General features: G+C 40.3%; 1 protein-coding gene across 1 annotated transcript in view; it reads left to right on the top strand.

Moving 5' to 3' along the window:
- Positions 1-1,139: 1,139 nt before the first annotated feature.
- The window catches only part of DAPP1 (dual adaptor of phosphotyrosine and 3-phosphoinositides 1), a 50,357-nt gene continuing 26,195 nt past the window's right edge, over positions 1,140-25,301 (top strand). The window contains exons 1-3 of the mRNA XM_010980622.3: positions 1,140-1,391; positions 21,247-21,369; positions 25,093-25,226. Of these exons, the coding sequence (XP_010978924.1) occupies positions 1,291-1,391; positions 21,247-21,369; positions 25,093-25,226 (358 nt within the window). The 5' untranslated portion in view covers positions 1,140-1,290. The remainder of the gene's footprint in view (positions 1,392-21,246; positions 21,370-25,092; positions 25,227-25,301) is intronic.

Below are 25,301 nucleotides of genomic sequence, written 5' to 3'. Positions count from 1 at the left end.
CCTGGCGATCAGAGTAAGCCAGGGTCTCCCAAATCACTGACCAACAGAGGTCATAGGGAAGGACCTTAAGAAAAGCTAGAATGATGCCAAGTGCAGACCAACCTCTCCTGGAACAGCTCTTTTGTCTTGGTGTCCTATAAAGCAGTCTCCTCAAACTTCCATGTGCAGTCAATGTGGGGATCTTGTTCAAATGTAGATGCTGGTTTGGAAGTGCTGGGATGAACCGAAACTCTGCATCATAATGAGCTCCTAGTGATGCTGAAGCTGCTGGTCCTCAGACAGCCCCGGGAGGAGCAAGTTATAGAGCATGCTGCTGAGCCCTGAGTGAGTCAGGTGTGACAAGAGGCGGCGAGAGAGAGAGAAACACGTTCTCTCCTGTAGGTACATACAGAGAGAAGGCAGGAAGCAACTTATGTTGTTTGTTCATTTATTATGGTACTTTGCCCGATTCCCCAGGATTCAGAGTTATGCTGGCTTCCCTGTAGGACTTTTAGGCAGCTCGGATTCTCTGTACACGAGTCTGGACACAAGCACTACCTGCTGTGAGTAAGCCCAGGGAAGGAAGTGGAACTCAGAGACTCCGGGAGGGCTGCCCTGCCCTGTTAGCTGGGCACCAGGCCGGCCCCCTGTGCCTTTTCCTACCTTCCTCTCACCCATCTTCCTCCACGAGAAAATGATCCCTGTCTCTGAATCACGCTCAGCCTGAACGTCAAGGGTACGTTGGAAAGCCTGGATGACTGAAGCAGAAATATTGCAAACGTGCTAAAATCCAGACTTCAGGCTCGAAGCTAGTGGTTTGAGTCTGATTTCTTTACCCACTCGAAAGACGTTTCGGATCCATCCAGAAGCTCCCTCGGTGCTCCTTCTGCTTGCGTGTGAAGCAGGAAGTGGGAATGATGGAGATTCATAGCACCGAGGAGGACCTAGGGTTTGGCCTCATGAGAAGAGCTGGAATTAGTAGTCAGTCCCAGGTGGAACAATTTCGTCATCTCTTTGACAGAAACTGCCTGTTGTGTGAGCCAGTGTGGGTGTCCTCAGAGGGAGAGACCTAGGTTTGCATACTTCCTGACTGAAACAACCCTCCTGCCAGGGCCTCGGGGCCAGGGTGGTGCGTGTCAGTGGGAGGAGTAACCAAGTTTCACTTCCTTGCTGGTTGGAGACCTCACAGCCCGGCTAGCCGGCTTCTCTCTCTCGCTGAGGAGGGGAGATTGTGAGGAGCTGCAGAGCCCGACTCTCGCTGCCTCTTTCCCAGAGCACCGGGCAGGGGCCGAGCGGACGTGAGGGGCGTGAATGGGCAGAGCAGAATCTCTAGAAGGGAAGATGAGCACCCAGGACCCTTCAGATCTGTGGAGCAGGTCGGATGGAGAAGCTGAGCTTCTCCAGGACTTGGGGTAAGAGGGCAGCTTCCCTTTTCAGCGTGCTGCTTGGGGAATCTTAGCTCCCCTCTCCCACCTGAAGGCTCACTCTGATGAACGAGCACCTTTTGCACCCGGTGTCTCTCTGCCTCCCCAGTCTTCCGTCCTTTACACTTGCCTCGCCTGTGTCGGTTTGCAGCCAATTCCACTGTGAAAGCAGGTATCATCTTTCCAGGTGTGAAAACTAGTAGGTGGAGAAAATGGGACAAAAATCAAATGCTGGACATTCTTTGAGATTAGGGACAGAACTGGGCTGCAGGTGTTGAGTGCGGCTGGGTCTCCTTGTTATTGATCTGGGTTATGAATAAATGTGTTGTTGGAGAGTTCTGAGCGCTAAGTTATTGACAGAAGAGGACTGTGCTGCATTCGGGTAGATGAACAGAAGGCCGAGTCCCAACTGTAGGGGAGAGGGACTTTTTCAAAAGATAAAGAATGAGGAAGTGTCTGTGGCAACATCTCATATGTGTTTCTTTCTCCTGACACCGCATCTGTGAGCTCTTGTATGTATGTATGTCCAGAAGGGCAACCTCGAGCCTTCTAAATACTATAAGTCAGGAAGAGGGTAAACTTTCTGCCTCAAACAGTGTAAGTAGGTGGAGTCATTGTAGTCCTCTCTTTAAGAAGGGACCCGATGAGGCAATTCAGGAGATTTAATAAAAGAAGCAAGTATTACACAAGAGAGGAGCAGATTTCCTAGAGAAACTGGCTCTTTTCCCTGAAAAAATATCCTAGCGAGGCTGGTTTTGACACCTGTGATTCCAGAGAGGCGAGGCCTGCACCTGCTCTCCTACTAAACAGCTCTAATCTTCACAAGCATCCTAAGACAGAGAAACCACTGTCATCTCCGTCTTACAAGGAAGAGAACACTCACAGAGGGGACTGAATAGCTTGCCTCTGGTCACACATCCATTACACAGTCGAGTCGGGCTTCCAACCTGCCAAAGTCCACGTCCTTCGTCAGAGAAAAGCTTAAACAGGGGTGAAACCTCTCTGCATGAAGAATGTAGAGACTGTGTCAGGTTGCATTACCGCAAGAGTTTTCAGTAAGTCCTGTCTTCAGATTTTAAACTTGAGGTCTCGGAACTGAACTCTACCTTCAGAAGGTGGATCAGACCTAACAGCTAGACTTTGCAATAAAGTAAACTCCCCTTGTGAGTTCCAGGACATCCCTATCCTAGACTGAATCCCCAAGCAGCTGAGGTGAAATGGCCCGAGCATCCAAAACGGGTGTCATGAAGCCCAGGCACCGACGCTGGACCCTGGGCTCTTGCTTGGAGCTTTATTCGGTTATTTAACTATAATTCTTTACGTGTTTGGTTATCTGTATTCTTGGCCCAAGATCATTAGGAAGCCCCAAAGTAGAAGATAGATAAAGGAAATATTCAGCTCTGGTCCTTTCATGCAACAATCTTTGAGCCCAGACCCTGTGGCACTCACTCAGACGACAAAGGTGAGCTAAATGCTGTCTCTTCTCCCACCATAGTGCCCATAGCAGGAAGCGACTACAGGTAAAACCCACAGGAAACAGAACTGTGTCTTCTCACCCTGCGCAAAGATGGACATTCAGTACAATCTAGAAACACCACAAAAAGGTGCTTTTCTGTCCAGACTTCTCTATTTCAAAAGGCCTGGAAATGTACTGAATATTTGAGGACGGTTTCTGTAACAACAGGCAAGCTAACATTGTCTTGGGAAATTGCTCGACTGTTGCAATTCTTAACCTTGGCTGTGCACTAGAATTACCCAAGGAGTTTGAAAAAATTCCTGCCCAAGCCACACACCAGACAAATGACATCAGTACTTGGGGATGAGTGTTTTCTTTTTAAACTCTCCAAGTGATTCCAGAGGGAGACAAGGTTGAGAGTGACTGCACAGAATGTACATCCATCAGAGCACTGAGTAAATGTGCCTTTATTTTTCATTTGTTGGGTGTGTACCTGCCTCTTAGAGCCATCCACATATGTTGACACTTTGTTTGTTGGCTTGGGAGCATTTTAACAATTTTATTGAGGTGTATCTAACAGATCATAGGGCCCACTCATTTCCAGTGTGCAATTTAATAATTTTTAGTGACTTTAAAGAGTGGTACAACCATTGCCATAAATCAATTTTAGAACATTTTCATCCGCTGGATAAGAACCCTCAGGAGCATGTTTTTGTTTGTTTGTTTGAATATACTCAACGGTGTGCTGATAAAACACCTGGATGAGATTTGGCCCTGATTTCGAGAGTCTGCCTATTTCCCTGGTATAAATACGCCTACTACAGGCAGTTGCAAACTGCCAAAGGTTTAACAACAAGCTTGCAAAATTCCTGAGAATTGATAATGGACTTGAGTCAGTACTTGTCGCTCCAGGATAATATCTTTTACAGGTCATAATATCTGAGAAAACTTGAAAATGACCTGTTGCTCTGGCAGAATTCTGAATAAGATGAAACTTTTTCTCTGGACCTTTAAGCTATTAGTTAGGTATAATCTACCCCACAACTTCTAATTGATTTAGTTTTTAAAATGCTCCCATAAAAACAAAATGATTTAATAAAGTTAATAGATGAAAAGCGGTAGGTTTTAATGCCTTAATTTTAAAATCTTTTTTTCTTTTTTTTTTTTAATTGAAGTATAGTTGACTTACAATGCTGTGTTAGTTTTAGGTGTACAGCAAAGTGATTCAGTTATATATGTATCAATATATCTATATATAGAGAGATATATAAAAATCTATTCCTTTTCAAGTTATTTCCCATTATAGATTATTATAAGATATTGAATATATTTCCCTGTGCTATACAGTAAGTCCTTGTTATTTATCTATTTTATTGAAAAATATTTTTAGTGGGAGTTAATTAGGTTTGTTTGTTTATTTATTTATTTATTTATTTATTTATTTATTTATTTATTTATTTATTTTTAATGGAGGTTCTGGGGATTGAACCCAGGACCTGCTGCATGCTAAGCACACATTTTATCACTGAGCTATATCCTCCCCGCTTGTTCATCTATTTTATGTATGGTAGTGTGTATATGTTAATCCTAAACTCCTAATTTATCCCTCCTCCCTAAAGTCATTGTTAATAGGTTATCTGAGTAGTCAGGTAGATTCTTATGCTTGTATTTTTGATGGCTATAAAAAGATTAGGTGGTAGTTAGATTAAAGAGCTACTATATGCCTTTGTTCTTTTGTCCCTATTTTTCTTTGGGCTCTGGAATCTGTGAGCTCTGCAAATAAAACCCTGAACCACAGCCAGCCCAGCCCCTGCCTTTCCAGGACACACACAGCTTGCCCAGGACACAGGGTCTATTCTTCCTGAAGAACCTAAAGCAAGCAACTCAGATGCATTTCTGTGTCTCACTGATAGAGTGTCAATATAAAAACATTTCTTTCTTCCATCCTAAATATATTAAGGCATCCAGAAGCAAAAGGGGAAATAACACCATCTGCAAATGTCCCTCAGCTTCACTCAAAGTTTGGCCAAGTAGGGAGGGCGGGGCAGAGGCTGCGGAGAAGGTGGGTAAGAGGCAGGAGGCAGGCTGGGCACAGAAGTCAAGCTGTTTGTGGCTTTCGAAATGAAGCGATGGGGAAATGAAACAACTAATGATTATCTGAGATGTCACCTAAGTCACAAACTAGGATAGAATTGTTAATCAGTTAATAATTTAAAATCCCAGCAATTCTTTGATTGTAACAAAGTTTCCTGCATGACAATGGAGGAATGTAGAGTTACGTCCAAACTATGTAACCACAGACAAAAAAGGGATACTGTGAAATAAAAATATTTTAGGATACTTTTAAATTAAATATTCAAGTTATCTAGTCATAGTCCTTCAGTGAGAAATAGAATAAACATTCCCTTTTTTATATACTTTCCCAAATCTCAAATTTTATAAGGAAGTTTTGGTATTTGACTATGTCAGTCAGAGTCAAGAAGGTAGATTCTAAGCTCTGGATATTTAAATAAATTAATCAAAAAGTCTCTAATTTCTCTGCCCTTTCATATATAAGAGGTTAGGCCAGATCAAGGATCAGCAAACTCTTTATTTTTCCCCTTTAGGTCCTATTTCTTGCCTTTTAAAATTTTTTTTAATTAAAGTATAGTCAGTTTACAATGTTGTGTCAGTTTCTGGTGTACAGCACAGTGCTTCAGTCATATAGGCACATACATATATTCGTTTTTATATTCTTTTTCACCAAAAGTTGCTACAAGATATTGGCTATAGTTCCCTGTGCTATACAGTATAAGCTTGTTGTTTATCTATTTTACATATAGTAGTTAGTATCTGCAAATCTGGAACTCCCAATTTACCCCTTCCTACCCCCTTTCCCCCTCTGGTAACCATAAATTTATTTTCTAAGTCTGTCTATTTCTGTTTTGTAAATAAGTTTCTTTGTCTTTTTTCTTTTTCTTTTTTTTTAAGCTTACACATATAAGTGACATCATATGGTATTTTTCTTTCTCTTTCTGGCTCATTTCACTTAGAATGACATTCTCCAGGCTGATCCATGTTGCTGCAAATGGCATTAGTTTATTCTTTTTTAAGGCTGAATAGTATTCCATTGTATAAATATACCACAGCTTCTTTATTCAGTCATCTGTCCATGGACATTTAGGTTGTTTCCATGTCTTGCCTATTGTAGATAGTGCTGCTATGAACATTGGGGTGCATGTATCTTTTTGAATTAAGGTTCCCTCTGGATATATGCCCAGGAGTGGGATTGCTAGACATATGGTAAGTCTATATTTAGTTTTTTAAGGAACTTCCATAGTGTTCTCCATAGTGACTGCACCAAACTACATTCCCACCAACAGTGTAGGAGAGTTCTCTTTTCTTCACACCCTCTCCATCATTCACTGTTTGTGGTCTTTTGAATTATGGCCATTCTGAATGGGTGTGAGGTAATACCTCACTGTAGTTTTGATTTGCATTTCTCGGATCAGCAAACTCTTTTTGTCAAGAGCCAGGTAATAAATATTTTAGGCTTTGCAGGCCTTAGTGATTTCTCCTTCAGCTACTCACATCTGCCATTGTCATGCAAAGCCAGCCACAGATAACACAAAAACAAATGACTGTGCCATATTTAAGGACACTGACATTTGAATTTCATTTAATTTTCATGAGTCATAAAACATTCTTCTCCTTTTTTCTCCCCACCATTCAAAAACATAAAATTATTCTTGGCTCATTTCATACAAAAACGTGCACCCTGGCAGGAACTGACCCTCAAGACGTGGTTTGCTGACCCAGGGAATAGGTAATAATAACCAAAGTGAGTTCTTATTAAGAGGCAGACATTTTGCATACACTAGCTCTGGTCTTCAAAGGGTATTGGCATTTCCGCTTTACATCCGAAGAGACTCAGCAGCAGAGAAATCAGGCTGCCTGGAGTCCCAGAGATTCCAGGTCCCAAGTTCATGCTCATTGTACCACAGTCGGCTCTCCTGCTGTGAGAGTCATTATTTACTAACCCCCTGCTCTGTGCCAGCACTAAGCCAGTCACATCCATTTGGCCTTCACGATAACATCTTCAATACAGTATGATCATACTCATTTTATAGATGCAGAAAGTGACTTCAAATAAGTTAAGTGAACAGGTCAGGTCACAGATGGCATTGGTGGTGCCACTGGGAGTGCCTGGGCGGTTACTCCAAAGCTGACCCTGACGGAAGAAGGCATACGTCCTAAGAACAGCAATAGGAAATTGTTGGATGCTTACCATGTGCCAGGTGCTATTTTAAGCCCTTTGCCTATATAACTTATTAAATCCACACATCACTGGGAGATAGTTACTACCACTAATGTCATTTGCATTTACAAATGAGAAAAATGAAGAACAGAGCTTTTATCACCTGCTCACATGCCTGTAAACCTTCAAATCCAGGAGTTTTGTCCCAGAGCCCACATGCTTATCCACTAACACAACTTCCTAGTTTCTGTCAAATGTCTCTCTTCTTATTGTATCAGCACTATTTATTAGTGCTGGTGAGAACTGAAAGGGCAAAAAAGAAAGTTCTGTGATTACTACCACCAACACATTTTTTTTTTAACTAAAAGACATTATTCTTTCACATTTTTCATAGGCACACAAAGCCAGATCAGCATTCTAATTAATCAGAACTTGACTGAATTTTGTGTTGATTCCGTTTTCCAGGGCTAGGCCCATTGAATAGGCTAAGAAGAGTGTAGTGAAGTCCAAGCTCTAAAGGAACCTGTTTACAGAGCTGATACCAAGTAGAGCAATAAAGCTTGTTCCTCTTCTGTGCACAGTTCTGTAACCTTGGACTCTAAAAATGGTAGGTGATTCTCTGTGGTTGGGCAAGAGTATGGAACTGTATACAGTTCAATCTCTGCTGACGCAAGCAAATGTCCTCTTCTGTTGTTGTGTTTCTGTTCCTCTGTGGGTGACGGTGACTTCCTTCTCCTTACATATGGAAATCTGTCCACACAGGTTCTGCACATTGAGTGGGGTCACCTTGTTTCATTCATTCTTCCTTCCATTCATTCACAGAGCCATCCGTTGAAGGATGACATTATGCAAGGCAGTGTAGGAGATACTGACACTAAAAGGAAGTATCTCCCTTCGGGGAGTTTACAGTGCATGGAACAGAGAATGCATGTGTGGGGAGAGTTAGAATGCAGGGTGGTGGGGCTGGGGGTCATTGCAGTGTCTAATAAAACATAGCAGGTGGCAGGAAGGAGGAAGATTGTTGGACATGGTTGTTGGACATGGTGAAGATGGCCTTGGAACCCACAGGATTTTTGTCTGTTGAAGGTAGAGAAGAAGACATTTCCTAAAGAGAAACTAGCATGAATAAAGCAGCAAAAGTGGCAAAACATACGAGTTTTCAGAAGATAGAAAGAGCCCACATAGACTCAGACCCCCCCATTCTTGGGGCTCGGCGTTCAGTCAGCTTCGTTCTGGTCTTTACCACTCAGAGTCTCCATCTTCAGCTTCATTCTACAAGAAAACTTCCACTTGGCTTTCGTCTTCCAGTTTCTAGGATCATTACCATACCTTTTGCCTCTTTTTTTTTTTTTTTTTTTTTTTAACCTGGGTTAATTTCTTGCCCCTATCAACTCCCCTAGAGGATAAATTCCTAGTCTGAGCCCACACACTGGGTTCCCTCCTGATGTGGACCTGTCTGAACCCAACCATGGTCCACATAGCTGAGTCTTAACTGTCACTGTTCACCTCCAGCTTCTCTGTGGTCCTGCTTCCCTGATTCCCTGCCAATAGTGCCTACTCCCATCATCTGTTGTTAGACTTTTGCTTAAAAACATTTCAACTTTAAAAAGCATAAGGGCAATAATTTAATTTGTTTGACACAAGTATAGATATGTAAGGATGTTACTTTTTAGAGAAACATGCTGAATTACTTAAGATTAAAGTGCTATGATATCTCTAGTTTACATTTAAGATGTTCATCCAAAAATATATGAAGGAAATATGGCAAAAAGTTAAAAATAATTCTACCTAAAATATGGGTATTATTTAAATGTGGGTGTTATTTATACTATTTTTTCTACTTTTTTGTATATCTGAACTTATTCACAATAAGCAGTTTAAAATAATAGTAATACACATTAATTATAGAAAATTTGAGAAATAAAGAAAATCACCAAAAATGTCAGCCCTGTACCACCACCCAAAACAACATATTATTCAACTTCTCTCCAGTCCTTTAAAAATATTTTTCTGTACACACACACACACACACACATGCATACACATTGAATTGCAGTCATATCATATACATAATTTTGCTCATACTTTCTGATAGCATGTTTTTTTTATCATCTGCTTCTTGTTCTGTCTCAAAGCAGATTCCAGATCTGGTCTTTCCCAGGCCAGCCCATTTCCCTTAAAGTTTGACTATTGGTCCAAATTCCAAATGGCTTAAGTTCCCTGAGCCACAACCACTGGGGGAGCGATGATGCTTCTTGGGTCTTGCAGCCATTTGTGCACTGTGCAGGCTGACCCAGGGACCCAAAAGGACCTCTGCTGGAAAGAGATGCAGTTTGCCACGCCACCTTCCCATAGCGGCTCTGCTCTCTGGTCTGTCATGTCTCTGACTTCCCTGGGTGTGTAGATCCACCCCTGAGTCAGGCTCTGTGGGTCTCTCTCCATGTGTCTGCAGCCTTCACTCTCTTCGGTTTCTCTGTCTACGTCTCCTGGACCCCACTGTTTGGGTCTGTATTCATGTTCCTTAGGTCCTTGTCCCTATGTGCTTCTGGCTTTCTACATGAGTCTCTGTGCCTTTCTCTGTCTCCAGGTCTTATATTTATATATATCTTTCTACAGCCCTTGACATGTGTCTCTGGCTCTTGGTGCCCCTCTGTGTCTCTGGATCTCTGAGTCTCTGTCTCTCTCTCTGTTTCTCTTTCTCAGAACTCCTTGCCTCATTCCTCAGGCTCCTCCAAGAACAGGTTTATCCTGGTTTCCAGCTTCCACAGAATTATCATATCCCTTTCAGTCCTGTTTCCCTTTAGCTGAGCCTTGACTCCTACAAATAAAAAATCTTGGGGCCCCACCTTTGGTTCACTGTTTGTCCAGATACTCACATACTCTGCCTCTGTCATCACTCAGGTATGCTTCCTAAAGCCTAGGCCAGCTGGCCTGACCATTTAGCTCTGCTGTTAGCATTTGTAAATGTGGGCATTTAGAATGGCAATGTGGAAAGTCTCAGACAAGCCGGTTCCATCACAGAAAGCTCCTTTTTGGAAAGACTGTGGTGAGTCTTTCTTCAGCCTCCCCTATGTATCGCACTATGCCTGTCTGAAGTCTCATTAGAACTTTGAAAATTCTTTGCAAAGTCTCTGCTTGATTCTCTCTACTTAGACAAGGTCCATTCACTATGACCAATGGAAAGATAAGCCTACATCTGCAAATAGGGACTTACCATGCTTATCCAGACACCATCGCATTGTCACAGAAGATGCATCACAGCCTGACTGTAATATAAATTGCAGCACTGATCTTTTGAGCTAAATAAGACATTTCCTTTTCCTTAACCAATGATTTCTGATGGCTTAGAGAGCTATGCGTCTTAGTTTTCACGAAGTCAAAGTATCTAGCACCAACCCTATGAAGAAATGAACACAAAGGAAATCAGCAGCCAAGCAATCCCATGGAGTGACTCAAGATTAAGCCAAGTTAAGACTGCTTAGATTGAGATTGCCTAATAGATTCATTGTTTGTTCTATCATCATTGTGTTCAGAAGGACTCTGAGGCCAAGCATAGGTTAGCAAGCAAGAAGACAAGTCAACAAGCTATGTCATCCGTGGCCTTAAGAAAAGGGGAGTGCATCATATGTCGTGCACTTGCTATCTTTGGTCTAGGGAGTTCAGAAAGTGTGTCAGTGTCATTCAAAAGCGAGAATAATTTTGAAAATGGTAAAAAAGGGAGAAAATTCTCTAAAGAAGAGTGCTTTTGTTGGCTGTTCAACTCTAGAGCTTTTTAGCTGTTTTTACATAATCAGCAATTTCCGTTGTTTTTGGTTGAAATATACGTCCTCTTTATAAGTCTGATGAGACATATCTAGGTTCTATGTCACTTCTCTTTGCCAAGAAAGGGAAAAACATGTCATTAAACATATGAAAAATCTGTAGACATAGGTTACTAAGAAATTTTCTCCCCAAGAAGTATATAATCTAAACGGATGTATGGCTCATGTTTTAACACGCAAGTCTGATTTCTGTGCCCACTTGTTCTTCCAGTGTTATTTTGTACTACTCCTCAACATAGACTCTCTGTTCCAGCTAGGTATTCTGTTTTCTTTATACGCCATGCACATGTCGACCCCAGTGCCTTTGCTTATGCTACTGCTCCTGTTGGGATGCTCTTTTCTTTCACACCTAATGAACCCTGTATTTATTCTTCAAGTCTCAATGCATAATCTTCCTCCTCCTTGAAGATTTCCCTGATCATTTCATTCCCTCATGAGCTCCCGTTCTACACCATTTACTGTCCATATCACTAAGATGGAAGCTATTTGAGGATTTTTTGGTGAAGTTAGCCTGCAAATCCTTCTCTTTTCCTCCCACTGGCCCTGTAATGCCATGTAGTATTTTCTTGGCTCATTGTCCTCCTTTTTAGAGGCCATACACAGTCCACTCAAACTGTCAAGTTTATTGAAATAAATTAAAGTTTTTAGGACCAAGAGTCCTTCACTTCTATGCTTCTCTAACCCTAAATTGCACAGTAATCATGTGGGGCTCTTGATAAAAACAGATTATAATTCAGCAGGTCCAGGAGGTCGGTGAATGTGAATTTATTACACGATCCCAGGGCACTGAGTGGCAAGGCTTCGCATTTTACACCAAGTACAACCCAAGAGTGTTCTTGAAGTCAATTTAGTATTTAGGTCACAATATTTGTTAAAAAGAAATAGAAAAGTAAATATTGAATAGAATTTAGAAGAATAGTGTTGTTTCCTATAACACTTTGTTTCTTTGTGTATGTTTGCAATGTATGTGTATATATATATATATATATGTAGAAAGAAAGAGAGAGAAATACAAAAATGTATTTCATACTGCGGGCCAATTCAAACGTGTGAAAGCCTCTCTTTTAAAAGACAGAGGAGAATGAGATACAAGCTTAAATCCTCATATTAAGTTAAGACAATAAAACCCAATGGGATTAGAAACTATGAAGTCTCCAATATGATGCTGGGGCAATTTTCCAGGAGGCTCTAGAACAAAGGGGCACTGGGATGAGAGGAGAGGAGGTGGACTTGAGGACCATCTTGTCTGCTTTCTCTGTGGTTGAGCTTATTTCCTGTATCTTACTGAGAGGCAGCTATGAACATTCTTTAGTGGGTGGGTGTTTCCTAATTTGTTACTGTATCTTGGAAGGAATAACACCACTATTTCCTTCAAGGCCAGCTGTGGGTTTTGATAATTTCATAAATCTAGTACAGATATTCTTTGGAAGCTGATGAGTCTCTCCTGGCTCTATCAGCCTTGAGACACACTTACATCAACATGTGGACCTTGAGGGAAGAGGAAAATACAACACTGCATCGAATGTGTTGCTATAAAGAGTAGTTTCCTGCTCTTTCTTACTTCTTCAGGAAAATGAGGCAAAAATAATTTTTTTTTTTAAGTCTCGGGAGAATGGAACTTATCCCAAACAGCAGAGAGTCGTATTCCCAGCAGGTAGCACCATATCCGGCATAGTCATGACATTTGCATAATTAGCAAAGCTTACACCTTGTTCTCTTCTGCAAAAGTTAGAGAATCATGTAAGAAGTTTATTAAAGAAGTCAGTGGTCCAACACATGAAAATAAGAGAGTTTTTCTATCAGTCACCTTGACAGATGAGAAGACGAGGTTGTTCCTTACGTGGGGTCACATCGCTAATATGTTAGAAGTCGTTGGCACAGAAGGACTCATCGCTGAGGACATGAGTGGAGACAAAGGCATGCTCTCTCGCAAAATTTTCACTAATACTGCATGGGTGTTTGTGATCCACGTTAGCTGCCTACCAGCATTCCTTTTCACTTGGCATTTCCTAGTGGCAAAAAGATTTCTTACTGCACTTAATTCTAAAAACATCACCTTTCTAATGCAGCTGGGAGAGACATGGCAGAACAGCAGGGGAAGATGATTTACTTGGAGGCTTTAATCTACAGCAGGTTCAATGTGAATCAGCAGTGTGATGCAACTGTCAAGGAACGAATGCAATCTTGGGTTGCTTGCAGTGTAACTGTCAGCTGGAATAGGGCGATCCTATGCGGCTTTGATTTGCATGTCAGATCTTACCTTTAAGATAGATGTTGAAAATTTAGAAGGTATTCAGACGAGATAAGGTCTTTGGATGATCAAGGGACTGAAAGTCTGTTATAAAAGAAGTTGAAGATGATGGAAACAAAAGAGAGTACATTCTAAATGCTTTAACTATTTGTGTAACAATTATCTCTATAACTTCAAGAGGTAGCTCTGAGACCATCTGTTGAAAGCTGTACAGCAGGAAACAGTAACTTGATGTAGACAAGAGTTTTCTAGCCATCAATCATGGAAGGATGGAATGGGCTTGCCTGTACAAGTAGTGAGTTCCCCATCATTAGCAAAATGTAAACAAAGATTAGCTAAGAGTCTTCTCAGGGTTCAGACTTTATTCACATACTGTACAAAGATTAGAAATATAAACCAAGCTGATGGTTGTGATTTTCTCTGCAATGAGGGATTATATGTGGCTTTTATTTGCTAAGTTAAATGTTTTTAATTGTTTAACTTAAAAAAAAAATAAAAAGCACATATGACTTTAATAATCACCAGAGATGAGTTTGCTGTGAAGCCAATGAAACTTCAGCTTTGGGGCCTCTGCCTTGCACAGACCCTAGTGATGTGGTTAAAATAAATGTGGTCAACTCGAAGAGCATTTAAGATTAGTCCCTGAACATGAAAATTTCAAATGCCCTGAAATCTTACAGTTCATTTATGAAAGCAGTTTGACAGGTTCTCAAATTTTCCAACAATCTGAAAGACTTTATTATCAGTATCACATTGTAGAGTTCAAAATAACTTTTGTCTCAAAGTAATTCTAGGTGAAATACTGAATTCTTATTCTATATAGAAAATTATGTAATAAAATTGTTTTTAGATAAAGAAATAACCAAAGATAATACAGCCAAAAATGTACAGGAAAAATGATAGGGGTGTATTAAGCAGTTAATTAATGAACAGAAGATTTATTCCTTGGTTTTGTAATGTTTGTGATATTTGTCAGCTTTTTTTTTTATTTTTTAAATTTGAGATATAATAGACATCTAGCATTATATTAGTTTCAGGTGTACAACATAATGATTTGATATTTGTATACATTGTGAAATGATCGCTACAATAATTCCAGTTAACGTCCATCACCATACATAGTTAACAAAACTTCTCTTTTATTATGATGAGAACTTTTGATCCACTCTCCTAGCTACTTTCAAATAAGCAATACAGTATTATTAACTGTAGTCACTGTGCTGTACATTATATCCCCAGGACTTAGTCATTTTATAGCTGGAAATCTGTACCTTTTGACACTCTTTCTCCATTTCATTCCCTGCCCCCTAACTCAGGCAACCACCAATCTGTTCTCTGTATCCATGAGCTTGGTATTTTTGGTTTTTGGGTTGTTTTATTTTTATGTATTTATTATTTTTCATAGTTAAATCTTAGTGAATTTTTATTCCTTTTTAACTGAAATAGAGTTGACATACAATATTATGTTAGTTTCAGGTGTACTACATGGTGACTTGACATTTGCATTCATTATGAAATGACCACCATGGTAAGTCTCATAACCATCTGTCCTCATACAGTCATTGCAATATTATGGACCATACTCCTTATGCTGTATATTACACCCCTGTAGCTTATTTATTTTATAACTGAAGGTTCATACCTCTTAATCTCCTTCACCTATTTCACATACAATCCCCTGCTCTCTGGCAGCCATCCATTTATTTTCTATATCTATGAGTCTGGTTTAGTTTAGTTTTGTTTATTTATTTGTTTGATTGTTTAGATTCCTCATATAAGCGAGATCATATGGTATTTATCTTTTTTATCTGACTTACTTCATTTGGCATAATGCCCTCAGGGCACAACAATGTTGTTGAAAATGGCAAGATTCCATTCTTTTTTATAGCTGTGTCATATTCCACTATATATATAGCAGAATATAATTATTCAGCCATGAAATAATTTCCTTATCCATTCATACATCAATGGACATTTAGGTTGTTTACACTTCTTGGCTACTGTAAATAATGTTGCAATGAACATGGGGTGCATATATCTTTTCTAATTAGTATTTTAGTTTTACTTGAATAAGTACTCAGGAGTAGAATTGCTGGGTCATATGGTAGTTCTATTTCTAATTTTTTGAAAAACCTCCATCCTGTTTTATATAGTGATTGCACGAATTTACATTCCCACCAACATTTTTTCCGTGTCCTCACCAACATCCGTTATTTCTTGTCTGTTTGATAATAGCCATTCTCATTGTGGTTTTGATTTGCATTTCCCTGATAATTAGTGATGTTGAGCATCTTTTCCTGTATCAGTTGGCCATCTGTTTATCGTCTTTAAAAGATGTCTATTCAGATCTTATGCTCATATTTTAATTGAACTGTTTGTTTTTTTGCTATTGAGTTGTATAAGTTCTTCGTTTATTTTGAATATTAACCCCTTATCAGATACATGATTTGCAAATATTTTCTCCCATTCAGTGGGCTGCCTTTTCATTTTGTTGATGTTAGCTTTTAAAATTTATAATCTATTGTGATTTCTCACTCTAAGTAATCATTCTTTTTCTTTTTTTGGTAAGTTTATATTAATTTTCTTAAAGAGACTTCCAAATTTTACAAGCTTCAAACCCCTTAAATTTTGACTTTTCCATCTAACAAGCAGAATAACAAAATTAAAAAAAAAATTTTTAAACAGATTGCCAATCACAAGAACTTCAGGCCCAAGCAATTAAGACTCTATGTAATAAGCTGTTGTCCATGCATATTAAGCCATCAAAATCCAAGACATCAGCCAAGGAGCCGTCAGTGTCCAGTGCCAAGTATAAGCCAGTGCCAGTCTCCTCCTGGCTTCATCTCACCACGCTGACTGCTGCCCTTGGGCACTGCCCTGAGTTACTCACACCGCTGTGCCGTGCTCTGGTGCGATTTACACCCGGCACACTCTCGTTTCTTGGCCTTCGCTCCTGTTACTCCCTTTGCACAGAATAGCTCCTTGAAAAAAATGTCACTCCAAATCCCACTAGACTTCAAATAGAGAAAAAGTCTCTCTCTCTCCCCACCCAAGTGCTAGGTCACGTCCAGTGTTCAATAAACAGCAATTGAATAAGTAAATTAAATAAAATGATTTTTTATAGTGGAACACATTTTCTTAAAAAGTTTTCCTTTTTAAACAATTTTAACAGCTTCCTTTGTTTGATTTTATATTTTATTTATTTTTTTGGGGGGGAATTAAGTTTATTTATGTATTTTTAACAGAGGTACTGGGGCTTGAATCTAAAACCTCATGCATGCTAAGCATGTGGGCTCTACCATTGAGCTATATTCTACCCCCTAAATAAAATAATTAAATAAAGCAAATTATTAACAGGGTGCTGGAGGTTGAATTCAGGTAGAAATATTGTTTTCTTTTTTCAAATTTTAGTTACACAGTTAATATATGAATGTATTTTGTTTTTTTTTTTTACATTTGAGTAAGGCAGATTAGGGAAATTTGATCACGCTAAATCCCCTTTATCAACACCCTCAATCCTAGTTCCTTCCATTAAGGACCAGATTTATCAGTTTGGTGTGCATTTTTTTCAGACTTCTATTTCATGCTTTTATATATTTTTATATGTGTATATGTTGTATTGTTTGGGGGAATGAGATAGACTTTTTAAAGCTAAGTGGCATCATACTGTACCTGCCACAAGTTCTTCTAACTTAACAATACATTTTGGGGTCTATCAAGTTTGACATGTGTGTAATGGGTGTATCTCCGTGGGGGTGCAGCTGGCATTCTGAGTGGGACAGCTGTCGGTTGTTCAGGATTGCATCAGTCTCTATGGATGTTAAGCATTCCTGGCACTCCCTCACAAAGTGCTGGTAGCATCCAACCCCTTGCCCTCAGCATTTGGCAACCAAAAATGCTCTCACCTTTTCAAATGCTTTTGGTTAACTTTTTACATAATCTCCTCATCCTAGGACGTGTTTGGTTAACTTTTTATATAATCTCATTTTAGTAGCACCTGACTTTATCATCTCACTGTTGGTGGATATTCAGGATGGCTCCAAATTTTTATTCTCACAGTTTGTAGTAAACATCTTCATTCATACTTCCTTCTGTGTATGGGTAAGTGTTTTACTAGTCAGACACCAGAAGTGGAGTCACTGGTCACGTGTGCATGTCCAGTTACATCAGATGTGTTGAAATTCCCCTCCAACTTAAACACCTGCCAACAGTTGACAATATCTATGGCCCCCAAATTTTCCAGTACTTAATACTAACCCTTCAATTTTAGCCAATCTGGTGGATTAAAAATATATAATATATATATTACACTGTTGCTTTAATTTGCATTTCTCTGAATAGTAGTGAGACTGTTTATTTGAAATGCATATTTCCTCTTCTGTGAAAGATTTTCACTTTCTTTTGCATGTGTATATATTTTAATTTTTACTACATATACTTTACAATCACAAAAATTGTGCACATTTTAAAAAGTAACTTACATGTCTTTTAAGTCAAAAAAATGGTCTTGATCTTTCTTCCTGGAACCCTCACTGGATACTTTACTCTCTCTTGGATGTAGTTTGCAAAGTATTTACCTTATCCTCCTGACTAGAGTAATGGTTTCTTGAAGCCCAGCGTGGGCTTTTGTTCCATTTGACCTGCCTAATACAGTGCCTTGCTCAGATTTTAGCTTAATTGATAAAGATTTATAAAGTTGGATGGTAGAAAGTAAAGCAGGTTGATAATGGGACAATTACCAACTGAACTCTACTATATTTTCAACCTTTCTCCCCTTATGGACACAATCGGGAACCATCCTTACCAAAGGCGGACAGACTCCTACAAAGGATACATAACGTTATTGGTTCTGTCGTCACTTCCCTGGAAGATGTGCTCACCTACAGTTCTTAGGAAAGGAATGCTTAATTCAATTCAAAGAGGAAGTTTAGGCATTTGCGGAGGAGCTGTTTGGGGGGGTGAGGATCCTCGTTGCCCCACAGACATCATGGAGCGTGGCTGGCTGCCAGGCAGGCTCCGACTTAGGTTTGCCCACACCCAGATCTCCATGAAACCCAGGATGGCAATACCGACTCAACCAAACAGCCGCCCAGGAGTTAACACTCCCTGAGATGTTCCAAATTAGAGCACAGTGCAATCCTTCTTACTTTATGTTCAAAGATTTCTTATGTGTTTATGATAAATAGTCACTGTTTAAAAGATTACCATAAAAAAATTCTTAGTAAAAGTTCTTAATAAAAACTGGCATTGAGCTGAGGAGGGTATAGCTTAAGTGGTAGAGTGTATGCTTAGCATGCTCAGAGTCCTGGGTTCAATCCCCAGTACCTCCTCTAAAATTAAACAAACCTAATTACCCCCGCTGCCAAAATTTAAAAAAATTAAATAGTATAACAATAAATAAACAAAAGGATGAAATATATTTTTAAAAACGCTACCATCAAGCTATGATTATTCTGTAAATGCTTTAAACAGACTTCAGATCTCATTGAAAAGCATCCCAAGGAAGGGAGGTTATAGTTCAGTGGTAGAGTGACTGCCTAGTGTGCACAAAGTCCTGGGTTCAATCCCCAGGACCTCCATTAGTAAATAAATAAATATATAAACCTAGTTACCTCCCCCTCAAAAAAAGACCCCCCAAAGATTTTTAAAAAAGAATCCCAAGGAATGTCTGAAGCCTTTACATTTTCAAATTTTGTCGATCGGATTTTGCCACTTCAAATAAGTACAAGTAAGTAGTCTATTGGCTCAAACTGAATCTTATGCTAAAATATTCATCCCCAAAGTAATTACAGGCAAAATGTATTTAAGAACTTGTGGCCACTTAGAGATTTCACCCATTAAAATGAATTAGAATTTTGGCTGTCACCTAACGTCAAGTTTTTGACAGCCTCACTTTCAGTTCCTCCAATTGTCCTCTTTTTTTTTTTTTTCCAGTTTGCGGTGTAATGGACATATACCATATTAGTTTTAGGTTCCAACTGTCCTCTGAAGGAATTCTGTAGTGAGAAGATTTGAACATGTTTGGGAAATTGTCCAATGAATGGGCAAATAACTCAGTGGGATTTCTTATAAAATGTTTCTCTTGGCCATCGCTTTTAGCTAGCAAATCCATTTCTGACACAGGATGGAGGCATCTCTACCTCAAAGAGGAAATATGCTAAAGAGATAGACATTAGGAAATGTAGATTTAGAAAACAGAGAGCTAAGAGACCTACATATAAATTTCCTTCTACAGATGGGCTTACGTTGACTTTTTCTTATCAGGACAAAATATCATTCCCTAGGGCCCTCACTGCAGGGCCTCTCAGCCGCAGAGCAGGGTTCTTGCTCAAAGTCCTTGTACACCTTTATTAAAGAGGTGTACTTAGTTCACTGACATTAGTGACAATATTTATGTAATCGCTGGTGTCCCCCTTCCTCTCCAACTGCCCTGGATTGTGGGCCCCTGGCAGCAGCAACGATCCCCAGGGACCTAGATTTCTGTTATGTGAAATAAATTGAAAGTAATGGAAAGTTATATTTGAGCAACAAGAAAATCACACCACAGAGGACACATCACAAGTTATGACTTTATAGATCTCAATGGCTTCATGACAACTACTCATGTGTTTTAAGCTCTGCTGTTGTCAAGCCTGTTTTGACTGTTTCTTGTGTCTAATGTGAGCAGGACTCCCAGCCGGCCCATGAGACATGACTGTTATTAATCCTACTTTAGAGGTCAGAAAACCATGGCTCAGACTGGTTATATAACTTGCCCAAGGTTGCACAGCTAGTAAGAGGAATCACCTGGAAAGGGACTCAAGGGCCACAATCCCAATCACCACACTGGACTGTCTCTATCAAGGCACTGAAAAGAACAGGGAAGAGCTGTCATTAGGAGAAAGCAGCGAGGTGCAGAACAGAGCAGTGGGCCTGGAATGCTCTTATTTCCGTAGGACTTGGGTGGAGGATGCGCCGGCATGCCTCCAGACCCACAGGACATCTCCTAGGAGGAAGCACAGGAAAATGGTTAACATTGGTGTTCTCTGGGGAAAGGAACAGGGGGACTGAGGACTAAGGGGGGAGAAAGAAAGCTTTATTTTTGTTCTGTCTTCCTTTGGACTATGTAGGGTTTTTCCCTACCATGGATATTTGTTACCTTTTCTGATGTGTTTCTGGTGTGTGTTTTTTTTTCAAACACATACATCAATTGGAATCTCCTTGGGACTTCCCCAGCTCTGCAGATATTTGTCAGTTTGAAACAATATTTGATGGGGCTTGCATCTCAGTATAAAATGTCTGAATTCCTTTTGTTCTACTTCCTTTGCCTTGTGACAGTGGGCTCTGGTATAATAACTCAGTGGTTTTCCACACTGCAAAATGTGGTACCACACTTGAGAAAGAGGATATGAGAGAGAGATCAGAAGAAAGAAAGAAAAATGGCCAAAGTCTATTCTTGCGGTTACTTTTGACTTGGACTTTTAAAAAAAGAGTTTTCTATTTACAAAGTAACGTGTGTCTGTTTGCTAGGGCTGCCATGACAAGGTACCACAAAATGGGTGGCTTAAACAGAGGAACCTGTCTCACAGTTCTGGAGGCTAGAAGCCCAAAATGAAGGTGTCAGCAGGGCTGGTTCCTTCTGAGGACTGGGAAGGGGATCTGTTCCAGCCCGCCCTCCTTGACTTGCAGACGGCCGTCTTCATGTTCACGTGGTGTTCTCCCCATTTGCAAGTCCGTCTCCAAAGTCCTCTTTTCACCAGTCCTATTGAATTAGGCCCCACCTAATGACCTCATTCTAGCTTGCTAAAGACCCTGTCTCCAAATAAGGCCACATTCTGAAGAACTGGGGATTAGGACTTCGAGGTATGAATTTGGGGGGGTACAATTCAATTCCTGACACTCTGCTATTAGGCAGCCCTCTCCTCTCCCCTTCAGCCTCACCCCGCGATTTCCTTCTCTTGATAAGGTTTGGCTGAGAGTTTGGTCTTGGGGCTAGCAGTGCGGACAGCATTGCTGAGGTAATTTCAGAGAAGAAAACCCAGTGCAGGAAGAGCCCCCTGCCGTTGGCCCTAAGTGACAGTGCCAATCTCTACTCCCAGGTGGTACCACAGCAACCTCACGCGGCACGCGGCCGAGGCCCTTCTCCTCTCCAATGGGTGTGACGGGAGCTACCTGCTGCGGGACAGCAATGAAAGGACCGGGCTGTACTCTCTCTCTGTGAGGTAGGTTGCATAAGAGCTCTTCTAGGAATTCTACAGGGTCCCGTCTCCTACTTGTACAGACGCTCACTTCATCATCACACTCAAACGGCCAGAAAACCAAATTCTCTTGATTCCTGTTAGACCAGCAGGTCCAAGGATCCCAAGCTCTGAATGGTGAGACTGTAAAAAACACTCTTGCTCCTTCCATTGGCAGGGAACAAATGCTATCGCTGAAGGAGATTCTGTGAATTGTTTAATCCCAAACTCTTGCCTGACTGATGAAGAAATTGAAACCCAAAGTGATAAAGTGTCTTCCACTCAATAAATCAGGATAGAAGCAGCACCGGAGACCACATCCCTGAAATCTGGCCCAGTGCTCTTTTCATTATGCCTTGCTTCCTCTGGAAAATCAGAGTGATGTGTGGCTGTGCAACTTTCATAATCATAAATTCAAGCAGGCAATATGCAACTTTTTTTTTCTATAAATGGACTAATCTTTCTCAAAGCTCCATTTCCTCTGACTCTTAAGAAAGTTAAGCAAGTCCCCACCAGGTACGCCCAGCTCAAAACAGTGACTGTCCAGCCCTTCCAGGGTTTCTCTCCCACCCCCTTCCTCCTGACTGGCATACCTCTCAGAGAAGGTGATGTAGCCATGTGATAATCAGGAGGAGTCATTGGTTATCAGTCAGCATCTGTCACCTTGGCTTCCACTGACATATAGCAAGTCTTCTTGGGTTCACAGGCATTTGCTCCAGGATCAGAATGGGGATGTGATGACTCCATGAAATTACCATTAACGTCAAACCATTCTTGTTTTATGATTGTTCTTTTTTTGTTTTGTTTATTACTGTTTCCATGGTGTCTCCATATACCCTTGAAAGAAAGTCACAGGTTCCCTTCATGTGTCAGTCCATTATGATGATTGGGCACAAGAAGGTTTTCTCTTTTCGTTTCTGCTTTACATGGTTCAGGTCTCCCTGTCATAACTCAGTAGCAACAGATACATTCCCTTCTCTATAAATCCTCTTTTCCATCCAGCTCAACAATAGTTTTTTTTTTTTTCTTTTTTCTTATTTCCTTTCCCTTTGATGTAAGGAAAATGGGCTACAAAAATATTTCTGTAAATAATTGATGGCAGGCTTCTATGACTTCAGAAGCCAAGAATTAACATATTTAACTAACATACTGTCTTATATTCTCTTTGGGCTTGGAGCGTTCTGTATTTGTCTTCTATGATACATAACAAATTACCGAAAAATGTAGTGGCTAGGAACAACAGCAATTGATTATCTCACAGTTTCTGTACGTCAGAAGCCCAGGCATAATGTGGCGAGATTCTCTGTTTGGGGTGTGGCCAGGGTGGCAAAAAGGTATTGGCTGAGGCTGTGGCTTAACTGGGGCTCAGGGTCCTCTTCCTTCATTTCCTCCTCTCTTCTTTATTTCTTTTCATTTCTTCCCTTGCTGCTGTAGGACTGAGTGCCCCATTTTCCTGGACACTCTCAGCTCCTGGAGGTTCCTTGCCATGTGGCCCCTGTAGGGAGTTCACAACATGGATGTTTGCTTTCCTCCAGGCCAGCTCCAGTGTGTCTCTGTAATCTCTTCTCCTGCCACACGCCAGAGAAAACTCTCAGCTTTTACAAGCCTCTTGCAATTAGGTCATGCCCATCCAAATAATCTCCCTCCTTTAAGGTCAACTGACTTAAAGCCTTAATTATCTACAAAATTCTTTCACAGCAGCATCCACATTAGCATTTTAATGAATGAATGGGAGAAGATGTGTCGCTCCAGGGGCTGAGAATCATGGGGGCCATGTTAGAATTTTGTCTGACATAGCTTCCATTCCAGGGAACAGGGCAAGTCTCCAGGCAACTTTAAAGGTAGTGGCAGAAATAGGTGGGAAGGTAATGGGGTAAATAAGGGGGTAATGGATCACAGAGATAAAACACAGTTTTCCTGTTACTCTACTATATTTTGTTTATAAATTTTTTTTCTCTCTCTCTCCCCTCCTTCCTCTTCCTTTCTCTCTCTTTTTCTTTCTTTCTTTAATGGAAGTACTAAGGATTGAACCCAAGACCTTGTGCATACTAAGTGTGCACTCTACCACTGAGCTGTTTATACATTTTCTAAACAGCATTTTTGGGAAAATTATTAATCAAGAATGGAATTCTGTTTGGGTGGAAGCAGGAATTGTGATTTCTCTGATCAACAGCAAATGTTAAAATTTCATTAAGTGGTTAGATTGTTGATCCTTTATTGCATGGATCCCCTAAAATCTCAAATAAACCTGCATAATTATTGTATCAAAGAATGTTAACTTTTCACTTATGTGTGTCTCATCTGAGCAGTTAGACCATAAGCTCCTTACAAATATTTAGCATCTGTATTATATCTATATAAAAAAAAATTTAATGGAGGTACAGGGGATTGAACCCAGGACCTTGTGTATGCCAAGCATGTGCTCTACCACTGAGTTATAACCACCTTCCCTATTCAAAGATTTTAAATATAAATCATTAATTTCTGTTATAAGCACTTGGAAATGCTTTAAAAGATAATAACCACCAGAAAAGGTGAGAAGAACCACAGACCAGCTCAGGAGAATGACTGTTTTTATTCATTTGTTCATTCACTTTCCTAATAATAAATATTTCAGAGCATCCTCTCTGCCAACCACTTTAGTAAGTGTTGTAGAAGATTCAAAGACCTGTCCTCAGGAAGTATAGCCTTGCAGGGGCAGTAAGACCATATGGGAATACTAAAGTAGTGTGCTGTAAATGATGTAAAGAAAGTAAGCTAAGTGCCTGGGTTGTTGAGAAGAGAAAAGGCAAGAAACTCAAGCTGGAAGTACCATGCAACCCTTGACAGAGTAAGTGGCATTTGAACTGACACCTGATAAGAAAAAACATGGCAGAAATTGCAGGTGAAGGGAACTGTACAAGCCAAGGGACAAAGGCAGAAACTCATAAAAGAATAGTAGCCCCGGTTGGACGACAGCAGTTCCCAAGACGTGGTCCCCAGACCAGTAGCATCAGCAGAGAATGTGTTAGGAATACAAATCTCAGGCCCTGCCCCAGATCTACCAAATCAGAAATTCAGGGGGTACAGCCCAGAAATTTGGGCCCTCCAGGTGATTCTGATTTCTGATGCTTGCTAAAGGTAGGGCCTGCCGTGCCAGACAGGAAGAGCGGAAGTGAGGCTAGAGAGATAGGGTGGGGTCACATCAGGTATATAGACATTTTTTTAAATTTAATATTCTGCCTTACTCCCAAAATGAGGTGGAGAATGACAATGTAGGAAATTTGATATTTTATTCGGTAGGCAGTGGCATAGGCATAGGAAGGAAAGGGCTAGGCTGATGTAACTGATTGACAGAAACTGAATTCGAACCGACTCTCAAACAAGTGAGGGAGAAGCACCAAGCACAGAGGAGAACTGGGGGAGGATGTGACCTGCCATTTCTATGGTCTTTCTTCCTGCCTTTCTTAAGCTCATGCCCCTTAGGAGATTAATGATCAAGGACTCGTTTGCTGAGTCAGGGAATACCTAGGTATTCCTGTCTTTCATTGGAGTGAAAAATTGAGAAGCGTGTGCTGTGCTTTAAATGCCAATGGTTCCAGTGATCCTGTCATAACTCTCAGTTTTTAGAAGGGTTTAATGCTGATGCTAATGCCTAGGGTTATATTTCCCTTCAAAAAAGACATTAGTTGCTTAAATAACATTAAACATTTTTTTTGTCCCTTTCAGAGCCAAAGACTCTGTCAAACACTTTCATGTTGAATACACCGGATATTCATTTAAATTTGGCTTTAATGAATTCTCATCTTTGAAGGATTTTGTCAAGCATTTTGCAAATCAGCCTTTGATTGGAAGTGAGACAGGTAAGCTACGAACAGATACTTGACCTATGAGACATTATTTCAGGATAAAGGCGGGACAAAGCAGATTTCAATTAA

The sequence above is a fragment of the Camelus dromedarius genome, chromosome 1, assembly GCF_036321535.1.
Source record: "Camelus dromedarius isolate mCamDro1 chromosome 1, mCamDro1.pat, whole genome shotgun sequence".
Lineage (NCBI taxonomy): Eukaryota > Metazoa > Chordata > Mammalia > Artiodactyla > Camelidae > Camelus > Camelus dromedarius.
The sequence above is the reverse complement of the archived record's forward strand: the minus strand, read 5'-3'. Positions and strand labels throughout refer to the sequence as shown.